Source organism: Rhipicephalus sanguineus, chromosome 6, assembly GCF_013339695.2.
Source record: "Rhipicephalus sanguineus isolate Rsan-2018 chromosome 6, BIME_Rsan_1.4, whole genome shotgun sequence".
NCBI classification, from domain to species: domain Eukaryota; kingdom Metazoa; phylum Arthropoda; class Arachnida; order Ixodida; family Ixodidae; genus Rhipicephalus; species Rhipicephalus sanguineus.
Window position 1 is genome coordinate 112,899,324 of NC_051181.1, and position 14,043 is coordinate 112,913,366.

Consider the following 14,043-nt stretch of genomic DNA (forward strand, 5'->3'; position numbering starts at 1 on the left):
CCATCACACCACTGCCGTAGTTTGCTGTCGGCGCAACGTCACTTACCTGACAAACGCGCGTCGTGTACGGAAAAGGACACCCGAGACGACCTCGGGAAACCCGACCACGGGGGAGTGAGTCGACGGGGGGGAGAGAGCATACGCGCGGCACACTCAGCGCACGTTCGTTGACGGGAGCGGCAGCGGTGCCGAGGCGTTTCTCGCGTAAGCACGCTCGCTGAATGCGTCGCGCATTTTTTTAATTTTTTATTTTTCATTGCTCGTACTCCCTTGAGGTCGTAAACCTCGTCCGCACAAACGTGGCGCAGCTAACACTGAACAATTATTTTAATTTCGGAGCATCATTTCAGCACAACCGCGAGAGACGGTGCAGAGAGAGGCTCGGGGGTGTGTTTCATTCGGAGTTCTTTACGTGCACCAGAAGCAGCGCAAGCGAATGCGCTTTTTCGTTTCGATTCCACGAGCCACACCCACTATTAGATTGTGAAGCATGCCGCCGTAGTGGGGTGTTGCCGGTTTAACTTCGACCTCAAGATAAACATAAAATCAGTTTGGACTTGTAGCAACGTAATCTTGAACAACTCTACACTTGATGACTTCGCGGTGCGATGGTTGCTGACGAGACACTGAAGGTCAAATGTTTTCGAATTTCGCGCCTAAAACACAGAGCTGACGGGTAGCCGCGACGTCACGGATTTGAAAGCATTGTTTTGCACTTCGGGCGCTGCGGCTAGGCTAAAGTTATTGAAACTTCCCAAGCTTAGTTTTTGCCCCTCTTGAAATACTATGAGTGCTGCGTCTTGTTCCTTTTTTTCTTTTCCGCAGACGACATAAAAAAAACATGACGTCACGGCCTCGCCACGCCTTTTTTTCGTGTCGAGCCTTTTCTAGCCCACATAACGTACTTTTGCGACCGGAGTCACTTTTTCGATATTGGAGAAAAATCACCTGCTAACATAGCTCGAATAAATGTTCTCTCTGGTGTGCTAAGAACGCTTTGTTTATTATTGCGATTTGCCCCATCTTGCGAAAATGTGACCGCCGCAGCAGCCAGGAGTCGAGCCCGCGACCTAGCGCTGCCATGGCGGATGCTGTTGTGTTCCATCTGTCTTTCGCTGTGCTGCGATGGCATATTACTGACGAAAAAGGGCCTTTTGGCCAGGTAAAATGTTGCCTCCAAGTCTTCAAAGGGGCAATAACAATTACTGAACATGCACGATGCATGTTACCACAGTAGGCTGGCAAAATTGGAGTGTATGTGATGCCGCTAAAAACTGCGCTCAATTTGTTTTTGTAGCTGAACCATACAGCAGTGTATCAAACCGACAACCAAACCTGAACTGTAGCACTGTTCTGCTTTTTCTCTGTTAGGGAACGAAGTGAAAAGACAGCTCAGTTTACGTTTGCCCTTCCTTTGGGGCTTTTCACCCATGTATTTCCTGCACTTGTGGCCCAACCACGCTACTTTTACACGTAGCTAAATCATTATTGTGCATTTCAACATGGCTCGTCAGGAGGCACGTGTACATCAAATGTACACATGAAGTTAGTGAATGCCAAACAGTTTCCCGATAATGACAACCTATATTGTGCGATATATAGATGTAAACTGAATCTTGGAAACTTCTTTTAGGGATCGTAAGCAACCATACGCAGTCGTTTTTCAGAAAGAACAGCTTACAATCGTCGGTATTTCATGAACACATCAAAAGTGCCTGCGCCGGATGCATCTAATAATAACCGAAGGTCAAATGCATCAGACTTCAAGGAGGGATCCCCACGAGCTCTGTATTTGTGCATTTAGCAGCGACAGAAAATTCTGATGGCAAGCTATACATCCTCCTGAAGAGAAAGGATTTTAAACTGGCATGGTTGCTTACAGAAGCGGTGCCGCATGCCTGTTTGGCATGGGACATCTCATTGGAATGCTCCAAATAAAACCACAAATTCCAAGAGACACTAACACGCTGCAGTACGGGAACACAAGAAATGTTAAGACAGCTAGAACTCTATAAAGTGCCTCAAGTTCTGAGTGCCAGCTACAAAAGTTAAGGTGGAACAAGTCCTCTGTGCATTGAAATGCATTATCTGCTCAAAGACCACAACTCTTCCCAGACATGTTAGAAGTACTCAATTCCTTTTGAGGTGAGCTTCCGTGATATGATCAAAAATATGATGTGTGGGAACTGAATGTGGGACAAAAGGACTGTTCAACCTTAGACACTTCAGTCAGGTGCTTTGAACAATTCATCCCAGAAATCTAAACCTCCATCTGCCATCTTATTGTTGAATTCGGTTTCAGCTGGAATGCTCAATACGACGTACACGTGATTCCAGAATGACATAAAGTGTTCCTGTACTTGATGTTACACAAACAATGCGAAATGTGGTAAGTGCTGGTAAGAGGGTCTTAGAGGTGGCAATTTCAAAATTTGCTTCGTTTTATACGTTTATAACAATGATGGCCACCACACTGGTTACAATGATCAAATCACAATTAGTTGGACAACCACAAGACAGCTCCTTTAACACGTCACCTAACTCCCCTGCCCAGAGTTTAACATGCTCGCATTGTATGAAATGAAGAATGGTTTGCTTGAAATCTGCGTGCTCAAAACTGAACTATAAAAGCTGTCTCATTCGGCTTAAACTTGAGGTCAGATTCTCTGGTAGTAGATGCAACTCCGCAGTTTTGCTAGACGTTACCACAGCTAAACTCGATCAACATCGGCTCCACTGCATGTGCGGCTGGCAAGGTACTAAAGTACATGCAACCAACAATCCAACATTACTTGCTACCTATTGCTTCACTGTCCACACACAATGTAAAATTCTAGTGATCGTAATGTTTAGTGCCAAGTACTAGCTAGCGAACATCGCACTTCTCAACTCTGCTGGCTGCCTCCACTGTCTGCTAGCATGTTTAGGCAAGCATGTGTATATGTCACACAGAGCGTGGTCAATACTTGTGCGAAGCCAAGTAGGTTGTTCAAGGTAATGAATGAAATTCACTTGAAATAAATCTGCACATCTTTAGAGCCTGTTTACCACAAATGCGTAGGGGAATGTGCCCAGTGAATTTAATTCAGATCCACTGACTTCTGAAAATTGCCGGAGTTGGCTTTAGACACCCATCTCTTGAGAATAATGCTGGCTACGTGGGTGGTTGAAAAATTTCCCTACCTGTGCACTACAATTTCACTAGTTCCATTAATGTGTAATGCTTCGCAGGCTTAGCTGAACTGCAGAAGTCACTAACTGCAACTAAAATAAAAAATGCTGCATCCATATGATGTCAGCTTGCTTTCAAGCAGCGCTATTGCATTTTAGGCAAGAAGCCATAGTGCCGCCTATTAGGTAGTACAAGGCAGTAATGGCATTACGTGGTTATTCACCCCTGCTCAAGGACCGGCGCTTTGAATTGCACTAGGAGTATGCGAACCCTTCAAACCCAATTTTCTGTTAAATTAAGCATTTACTAGGCATGAAGCAAACTCTGCAAGGTTTTTGGAACAATGCACGTCAACTTAGTGTTTGCCTTTAGTGTCCCTTTAAAAAAGGATTCATCAGCAGAGTTGAGCTTCATTTAAACTTTTGTCATGACAGAACTGCCAGATTTCATTCACAGGTTCGGCAGAGAACTATGCCATAGGTGACAAGACCTTCCATACAGGAATCTAATGGGCCAATTGCAAACAAGTTACACACAGGAAATTACACAGGAAACACACAGGAAACCTGTCTGGCCAAACCTTTAAAGGGGTCATGAAGCACCCCTTGGGCTTGTTGAAAAAACACATCCTGTGGAAAGTTGACGCGGCTATGAACTGCTCTGCCAAATATTACAGTCGTGCGCGCCGCGTAGAGGCCACAAGCGGAGCACGAAGTTGCCGTTTCCCCAGGCACCCTCTTTTCAAACAGAGGCCGGTTCTCACTCTCGTCAGTGGGCGGGGCGTCTGCACGTTGACGTTGCGGATCTGCCAGTTTACGTCGCAAGAGACATAGCATGCTTATTGGCTGATAGCAGACGTAAATCGAGAGCAGCGTTCGGATCAGATGCGCTTCTTGCCACGGGGTGCCGCCACTTGCCGGCGCCGCACTCCTCAGTACATAATAGCCGCACTCGCGCACGCGAATCACAGCGGGAGAGCGATTGCGTTTCATGACGCGCGCTGACGTAACTTCTTTCCTCCATGCCATCCCTCCCTATGTAGCTTCCAGTGCGCTCGTCGGCACGAGAAAAGAGAGAAAGCGCCGAGAGCGTGCGCCAAACCCCCGTAACTCCGCTCATTCTTGATGTATTTGAGAAATTTTTGCGGCAATCGATTCAGGAGGCAGTTTACTGCCTCCCGAATCTGCCTCCCAAGCTTAGAGCTTCCAGTATAGGAGCTGTAGATACACAAGCCTTCATGCAAGCAAATGTAGGGTCCATGTGTTTGCGCACAGCAGAAAGGGAGAGAGATAGAGAATCATTCGCCGGTTAAGGAATTCCTTAAACACACAAGCACAGGTGAAGCATGAAAATAAACCACCTTTTAATACAGATCACAGTGGTGGGAAATGAACAAACAACATGGAACATACAGCCATGGCATTAGCTGAAGAACAAAACAAGCTATAAATGGGAAAAAGAGACTCAGATTTTACAAAGGATGTCTTTTCTCTCGCACGCGTGAAAGTGAAGTATGCTGAAAGGAACACTCAACTACGAACCAGTGCCACGCAACAAACTTCTCACTATAAGTTTGTTGCCAGGGCAGTGCAAAAGTGAGGCACCATCAATGAAGCTGACTTGCTTGGGGCTCTGCGACTGGAACACTTCACGGTTCTCTGTCGATCGTGATGCATCCATCGTCGGCCAGAGGCTGGTAGATGAGCTCCAGCGAGGTGTTCATGAGGTCTATTTCGATGGGATCACTGTCCTTGTTCTGCGGCAAAAATAAAGCGCAACAGTGACAGCACATGAGGAAACCGATGAACCTACACATTTCACAAGAATCGCACAATCAGTGTTGCCCCAAAGGGGGGTTGGGTTGTTAGCCCTACCTCCAAGATTTCAAAAAATGCACAATTATTTGGTCTACTTGAGCTTCGATGCTGCATTTAAAGCTACCAATTGCTTAAACGTTGAAACAATGATACCACCATGCATTAACACTTCATTGTCTACAAATGTTTCTAAAACTTAGCAATTTGTTGTGATCGAAAAACATTAGCAAAGAATAATATTCAGTTGCCATTTGCCACTACACTTGAACTCTTTGTAGACAGCCAGTGTCACCTGCTTGTGTTACAATGTGCTCCATGTCTACTTGAGCTGTGCAATAAAGTTGATTTCGAGGCTTCTTTTCTTGAGCACAGTGAATCCCCCTTGCTGTGTGGCAAGCCATATATCTAGTAATGACATGCTAACCCGTGACATTGTGTAGACGTGCAAGGCAACTGGCAAATAGAGCAAATGCAGCGCATCAGTACAGTGAGCATCGGGCTCTCGTTATCCGATCGACACTATGATCTCCGTGTTTGTGACTGTCACTTCACGCCTTAAAAGTATCACCAGAATCTTCATACTACAGTCAACATCAAATTTTTCAGACTCCCTAAGGAACACGAAATCGTCCAAAAGGTGGGCAGCCCAAAAAAATGGATCCATGCTTTTTTTTATTTCGCTCAAGCGGTCAAATCGCCACAGCCACGTTCGTAATAGCTTTAATGCCTCCCAGTACACTTATCAAGCATTTTGGTGCGTGCCTAGGCTCTCATAAATACATTTGGTAAATGCCACGAACCCCGCCTAACAACGTGTCAGTTGCAAATTTGAGTATCGTGATGAGCGCTGCAGATACTGACAAAGCGCAGAGTGTCAGTTGCAAATTTGAGTATCGTGATGCGCGCTACCAATACTGACAAAGCGCAGAAAAAATTGCTGCTCTCTTGCAAATAGCGTTTGGAAACGATGATGCAGAACACGAGAAGAGGCTGTGGTGGAAGAGCAGATGACTCGCCCTGCTTTCCCTGATGCGTGTGCGCACGTAAACGATGCGCTACTGTACGAAAATCTCCCCCAACACACAGCACTGGCTGCCGCATGAGCAGATCGTTCCTAGTTGTGTGCAGCATATCGCCAACTTAGCTGACCTACACAGTAACTGCCAGGGCACTTGCTGTACTATACGCACGTGTTTGCCGTGAAAGTGTTCACTATGCCCACTCCGTTCCTGACCGCCCACGGGCGTGGCGATGGCGACCTGCTTTTCTTCGTGAAGGCAGCACATCTGTGTGGCTCACTTAGCAGTCTTGCACAAAGAGGCAGCATGAATGGTGGCGCGGCACATTTAGTACGCTCACAACTCTGCTAGGCCATATGCACTATCGAACAGTTAGCTGAATACGCTTATGATAAAGGGTTGTCAGCGATTACGTCGTACTGGCGCATTTGCCACCTGCTGCCATCACGCCTGCGGGCATTTCCACTGCTTATCCGTAAGACATCGCTGCACTGCACCGCGATAGTAACTACTTCAGATTTTCGGTCTGCTTCAACCTATTACACTTACGCATTGCGGCACAGCTGACTTTCGGACACAGCTACGACCACAAACACAAGCGCATGTTTGTACCTACAAGATTATAGATGCGGCAGAGGTGGGGGCTTCAATTAATGCCGTTTGGGATCTGCAGTTAGAAAAAAAAAGTCCGAAAAATCGGACGCCGAAGAGTTTCAGCGTCCGAATTTTCAAGCATGCCCAAAAATTGTCAGTTGACTGCTTACTGGTGATCACTGTCAGAGACAGAGTTTGTCTGCAAACTTCACTGTTTTTGCAGGTTAGTATCAGGTTACCAGAGGAGAAAGTGCGAGTGGCAAGGTTTGTCGGGCCACCTGGTGACCGAGAAATCAAAGAGACTTATTCAGAATTTAGACTTTGTGATCTTTCATACACAAGCGGACAGTTGCGGAGACTATCCAAGAAGCTGTTATTATTGCAGTGATCAAGTGTGTTTTACTTCACTGCTGGTGTAAATTTCAAGGCAGTGGTGCAGTTACTAAACCTCTAGTCACCGTCACAGGCGAACCTGGCGGCAGTGAATCATTGCAGCAACCATCAACTTGGTGTGTAGAAAAGGCACACTTGCCATATGGGTTGACACCAATCTCTTAACCCAAGAGGTACAACCACTCTTCAAGCTCGGCACTATTGTGGAACGACGGTCGAAACTGTACTCAACCAAACGCTTCGATGGTTCTCAGTGAATACCGACGGCCTACTGTTCACAACAGGGGCTGGCTTCGACGCACCGAAAGTACAGCTTTGGAAGAAGGTAACTTTGTTCGTCACTACCAGATAAGAGCTGTCTTGCGTAAATTTTGGCGTGAACGGTTTACTCTAATTGTGGCTTAGCCGCTCACATAATTTCGCAAAACAGTTTCAGGGGCCCTTCAGGATACATGCGAAAGTTTCCATTACTTGTCCCTTCCATTTTAAAACTTTTGTTCAGGTTGCAGTCTTTTGATGGCACTACTTCATTTGTTTTTCTAGGAACACCAAGTAACGGAATTAATACTGACCTTGATTCTTGCAAGGCACCCAACTTTCTCATCAAAGAGGACGTCTGACATCATCAGCCTTGCTTTGTTTCTGTCACCAACGACGCGGACACCGTGAAAGCGACAGGCCTTTGCTTGCATGGGAATCTCCAGAAACTTGGGTGGCAGTGCACGCAAGCTGTAAGGAGGCACAGGCAATGACAGGCACTGATTCAAAAGAAAGCAATGTGGGAGTAAACGGCCTGCATTAACCAACGCTTCAAAATGCAACAAGTAAGCAACAAACAATTCGAATGGAGACATACTTTTCTTTCGCGATGGATTCGCTGTTCCCATAGTCGACATAGAAGACTGTCACCTTGTTCTTTTTGACGCCAGTCACGATGCCACGATACCACAGTTTGTCGTAGCCATACTTGCCAATGCAGGCTGCGCCTAGAAGGAATTTAAAGAAAGAGGAGTCACATGAATAACACACAAAGACACTTGATTCTGAAAAAGGCAATTGATTGAACAACCCATGTTTTCTTAGACACAACCATGTGAAGCCAGGAGATAATGAAGCCAAGTAAAGCATAAGCCACATTATTTGTAGTCTGAGTAATACAGGATAATTGGAAATGAAAGTGGACGAAAATGCAACTTGCTGCCAGTGGGATGCAAACCCACAACTTCCACATTATGTGTGCAGCGCACTACCAATTGTGCTTTTTATTTTCTCTTTAAACTTGTAGTTTCATGTGCCATAATGACGATACAATTTTGATGCACACCATAGCAGTGGATTCTGAATTAAACTTGACAACCTCGGGTTATTCAGCATGCACCTAAATTTACGTACAGGGGTGTTTTTCATTTTGCCCCCGTTTACCGATTGTGCTACGATGGCAGCCATTCCCCAGTCATCTTTCTTGGATGTTTATGTGTAACTTTGCCAGCGCCACTTGTAGCCATTGACGTAAATGCAGAGCATTCTCTTACTAGATAGCGTCACTTATTGTGCAAACATTACGAGCTGGAAGCCAACCAATGAACACTCTCGTGTTATTCAAAGGCCTCCTGGAGTCAAAACTGAATGCGACACAATGGAAAGACACTGTACTGTCATCACCAATCTCATCACTGCATTATCAGTTTTTACCCGTTCGCCCTTTCCTCATAAGGCCTTGTCACCCTGTACCAAGTTAATGCCACAGACTTATCACTAATCTCTGATCATAAACACAAGGCCAGATGCATTTTCTGAAACACAAACACCTTTTCTTATTCCTTTGTACGACACTCATTCAAATAGTGGTAGTCGCCAACTCGCTGACACAGTTTCCGCTTCCAATTACTACTTTTCTCGTTTAAGAGCAAAGCTCTTAAAGCTTGCGGTAAAACGTCTGCCGTCTGCAAAAAGCCCTCCTCGCCTAGCCGGCCAGGAACAGCCAACCGCCATGCCACGTCCACCGACGAAGACAGGCGCCGAGTTTGCCTGGCGTGGTGCTAGCAGAGTAAGAGCAACGAAAGGCCCGCACTTCTACCGGGGGTGCCACAGCCAGGTTTGCACGTTAGTTTCTCCCGCTGGAGTTTCGACATCCCTGCAAGGTCTGTGACAGACTGTGGTTTGACTCTGTCTACGCCAAGGAACCTAGTATCAATCAAGAAGGCCACGTTAAGCCCCTAAGATCGATCAGCTTCGCTGTTTCTTAAGCTTTACACGGCTAGTGTAAACTTCTTAATTTTTTTTAACTACGCACCTTCACTGAAATAATCCTGCCCAGTCATCTGACATATGCCTTCCCCAACCGTTCGTTTTTACACGTGTTGCGATGGCTCCAGTTATTTTTCCTTTTCTCAAGATTTCTTTTGTGTTTATTACTTGCCGCTTATATCATATAATACAGCATGTTTCATTGTATTTCTTTTTCTTTCTACATGAATCATGTGATATGAATTTACACGATACATGAATTTACATGATATGTAACCCAGTCTCCCCAGGGATTTACAGTAATAATAACTCTTGGGTTTTAATGTGCCAAAGCTACAACATTATTACCACATTTTCTCGCACATAATTTGCCTCGGCATATGACCTGCACCCGGAACTACAAACCACAAAGAAAAAAAAAAGAAAGAAAAAGAAAAAGCCCCTCACGTTACTGTGAAGCCGCCTCCTTGCATCACCGTGAACCAGTGCCATGAAGCCAACTTGTGTACCAAAATTCATGAATAACCCACACCCCGACCTCAGCTCCAAATTTTTTGTTTAATTTGTGCGGGTTATACATCAGAAAATATGGTATGATAAATGCTGTAGTGGAGGGCTCGAGAAATTACGACCACCGCGGCAGTGCCATGGGCAGAGGATATGTCAAATACGTAAGTGAATAAACAAACCTACGAACAACAAACAAACATGGAGACCTGTAACAATAAATGAACAATGGTTGAACAGTGCTAGCTTTGTAATCCGTTCTGTCCTCTTCGTCCTGCAATGCTTTGCCGATCAATTTTCGATTCACCGCTCGATGACTCCTCACTTCACTCTCAAGTCCCTCCCGCACTCGTGCAACATCGAATAGGCGAAGCAACGCAAAACTTCAGCTTGTCCAGGTGAACCGCGCTCAGCGGTGCATCGCTACTCACAGTTTACTGCACTCACCTAAACTTGTGTCCAGCAAGAGGGGGCAGTCGTCGGCCACTTTCTGCAAGGCCTCGGCCATGGCGTTGAAGGCATCGATGGAGGCATTTATGGCTTCTTGCTCGTCATTTGATGGATTGGCAAACTTTGCAAGCTGTATACACCCCAGGTCGGCGTCATCCAGGTTTGTCACTATGACGGGAAACACACCTTCCTCGGGAAATTTCAAGGTCTGATAGGGACAGGGGATGAGGTCATCGTCCACCTGTGTTGAGAAATGCGAGAGAAGGGGCAAGCCTTTACAACACATTAGGCGTGTTGCCACGCATGCCTATTCCTTCGCTTTTCATGTGATCGAGTTTCACTCACAAAAACTGCTACCCCCACTCGTCGCAGGCCGCGCCGCCGTGTTCAGAAACTTCACGATTGCTTCAGACTGTTCTGTCAAGATTACGTGCAGGCCACGAGTAATATTATTCTAGATCTAATGTGAGCACCAACGATAACGCTGGAAGGTTTGATAAGGCATGTATAAAAGACGACGCATTTCACAGATGAGCAGATTCGTCGACGCCCGACATCCGTGCTTGCCGTTATCTTTCTGCACCGAGCAGCGCATGTTCTCAGTCTTTCCTTTACTAGGCACGAGTTTGCAAGCTGTATACAACAAATAAACAAATTTCAGATTTTGCAGGCTTTCTTTATTAACCAAAAAAAAAAAAAAAGCGAGCACGCAATTAGTATGTTGTTGAAAATAGCACAGTTAGATGGCGTTCGAACATGCCTACATATGCCTCGTTGACATTTTAATGATTAGGCGAGTATTTGTCGAGTTAGAAACATAATTAGGATGAATTAACTAAACCTCATTAACGAAAAAATTAGTAGTGGCTACTACAGTATGGGAACAGTATGCGCTAGGTGTGCTTCGCGTAACTATGTTCATTTTTTTTTTAAAAATCATGCTGCGTGATATTAGGGACACCCTGTACATAATCATTCTCGGCCTGTGTTAGTCCACTGCAGGACGAAGGCCTCTCCCAATGACCTCCAGTTTACCCTGTCCTGTGCGAGCTGATTCCATTTTATCCCTGAGAACTTTTATCCCTGAAATTTTATCCCTGAGAATTATATCACTCCATCTAGCTCTCCACCGTCCTTGGCTGCGTTAACCATCCCTTGGTAGCCATTCTGTTGCTCTTACAGCCTACCAGTAGTCTGTCCTATGCATTACATGGCCAGCCCAAGTCCATTTTGTTGGCTTGATGTCAACTAGGATATCTGCTACGCCTGTTTGTCCCCGACCCATTCTGCATTCCTCTGATCTCTTAATGTTACACCTATCATTTCTCTCTCTCTAACACACACACACACACAAACACACATTCATGACAAACACTTTTGCATTTTCTGAGTTGTTAATAAGGTAGTCTTAAGACATGTGACATTTCTGTTCCCTCTATTCTATTTTATTACGATTATCATCACCACAATTCCTCCATCACAGTAAGAAACCCTGGAAAACACAGCTTGTCCCATGTGGTCTCCTTTCAGTCATCTTATTTTCACGTCAAATTTTCAACGCATGTGGATAACGCTTGAGCTTAATACTAAGCACTCGCCTCATCACTGTCGGGCAGCGGCTCTTCCACGATTTTGCAGGCCAATCCAGCCTCCAGCATAAACTCGTACAGCGACACTCCATCGGGCAAGAAGAGAAGCACTTTGGCACGTGACCTCTTGGTGGGCCTTGTCTGAAATGAGACGCAGAACTCCGGTGAAGGGATGAAGGAATTCAACGAATGAGGCAAAAGAAACGCCGCAGGTTTAAGGGGGCACTAAAGAGAAAAAAAAATGTTTGTCGTGTTAGTAAATTAGTCTTTCACAAGACTAAAAACATCATGCTTACTGTGAGAAGACACTTGCTAAGCAAGAAAATGCACGAAAAGAAAATGCGGGTAGCATAGCATATGGAGAGCACTTTTCCGAATATTCCATGGTATCTGTGTCATTCGCTCTTCATTTTCGATGCAGTGTGCACGTGCGTGGTTTCACTGCGTTCATATAGAGCAGCCCCTGACGACCTGCAGCTTTGCAATTTTTTTTTTATGCGGACAACTGTGTCGTCACTACTGAGGAGATTAGGCGCTGGTGGAAGCTGTCCGACACCATGGTGACAACGATAGATCTTAGGATGTCGTCTTGTCACGCATTTTGGCGTCTTGTGCCGTGCCGCGGGTTCGCCCAAACGTGGCCTCCGCGATTAGCCGTCGCATTGCCGGAGCTCGCATTCGGTATTACTATCCCTTGCATTCAGTATTGCCATCCCTCACGAACAAGCAATACACCAAATAACGCTGTTTTTTTTTGCTGCTAAATAAATATTTTAGAAGAGCTCTGCCTTCAGTTCCCCTTTTGTTTAATTTGTGCATCTATTTCCAAATTTTCATGCTGAAACTGCATATAACGAAAACCTGTTTGCAACAAATTTTTTCGGGAATTTGACAATTTTGTTCTCTTCACACTATCACCATACAACCGAGAGAATTCCGCAACTTCACTTGCAGAGAGCAATTCGAACAGCAAATTTCAAGGGGGAAGAAACTTCCTACGATTTACGCCAATTATTACACCAGGGTCTTGCCATGGATGCTAGCCCACGTGCGGCACCATTATCAATTTACCAAACACGTCATTCTCATCGTAAATCATTAGACCTATACTTTGCCAGGACTAACATGTTTGGATTTTCATACTTTGAGAAAACTGTTGTTAACTGTAACGGCTCACTCGAGGATTTCCTCAACTTAGTAGAGATGACTGAAGCTCGTATATATCAACGTTGGCTGCTCACTGCTAGCATTTGAGTCTTTTTGAAGACTGCCATTTTCCTAGGCAACTTTCACTCGCATGCTCCAGTGGCATACAATAATGTCTGAGGCGCAATTTCTAACCGAAATAAACATCAAGAACTAAACAAACCAAACAAAGAAAAAAGAAAGTCTGTGCTGCTGCACACGACACAAGTGACCTTTTACTAACTCACCTAAGGCCTTACGCTCACTTTGAGTTTCAACTTCAATAACTTAAAAAAACAAAAAAGCCAAAATAAAGGATAAAATAAGGCAAGAAATAAGTAAAAAGAGTAAAAACACGGCGTGGCAGCTTTAAAAAGACTTAAAGAATGCCACATCGTTATCATTTCACGTCCATCCAATAACTCAGCTGTACTGAAATTTTATTTTAGTGCTTTGCCTTCTGCCTTGTTTCCCCCTACAGCACATTCAGCAAACTGATTTTGTACTTTTCATTCTACCCTTCCTGCTTGCACCTTTGTGCTTGCTGTCTGAAATAAACGAAATAAAGCAAAAGAGCGGTGGCTTTTTTTTTTTGTGTGTGTGTGTGCATCACAGAAGTAAACGAGTTCTCCACTGCTAAAACAACTCCCACATTTTCCTCTCTAGTTTCCCATCAAATCTTTGCCCCCAAGTGTGTCAGCCTCTACAAAGTGCAACGCAATCCTGACAACAAGGAGACGGGGCCACACCTTTACAACCATGGAACAGTTCTGTTCCACCACCATGTAGTGCAGCGTGTCCAGAACTTTGAGTGGCCAGCTCCCGGTAGTAGAGAACTGAAAAGGAAAAAAAGAAGCAGAAAAAGCTGAAAAACCGACAGGACTTTTAACCATTTGACACGCTATGTACACAATTGTGTACACCACTTGTTTTTGTTATTTGTATCGACTAGTGGCTAAGAAAGAGCCAGATACATTGACCTTTAGATGAATTGAACCTTCTGCACAATAAATCTCTCTTCATTTAACTTAATTTTGCAGTGTACTGTTGTATACGATTACTTTGCTGAA

The 14,043-nt window shown here is 45.0% G+C and overlaps 1 protein-coding gene across 1 annotated transcript in view; it reads right to left on the minus strand.

The window, feature by feature from the left end:
• Positions 1-4,513: 4,513 nt before the first annotated feature.
• The window catches only part of LOC119397473 (uncharacterized), a 69,109-nt gene continuing 59,579 nt past the window's right edge, over positions 4,514-14,043 (minus strand). The window contains exons 30-35 of the mRNA XM_049416578.1: positions 13,723-13,809; positions 11,798-11,929; positions 10,197-10,440; positions 7,852-7,981; positions 7,568-7,724; positions 4,514-4,928 (exon numbers count right to left, since the gene is read on the minus strand). Of these exons, the coding sequence (XP_049272535.1) occupies positions 4,821-4,928; positions 7,568-7,724; positions 7,852-7,981; positions 10,197-10,440; positions 11,798-11,929; positions 13,723-13,809 (858 nt within the window). The 3' untranslated portion in view covers positions 4,514-4,820. The remainder of the gene's footprint in view (positions 4,929-7,567; positions 7,725-7,851; positions 7,982-10,196; positions 10,441-11,797; positions 11,930-13,722; positions 13,810-14,043) is intronic.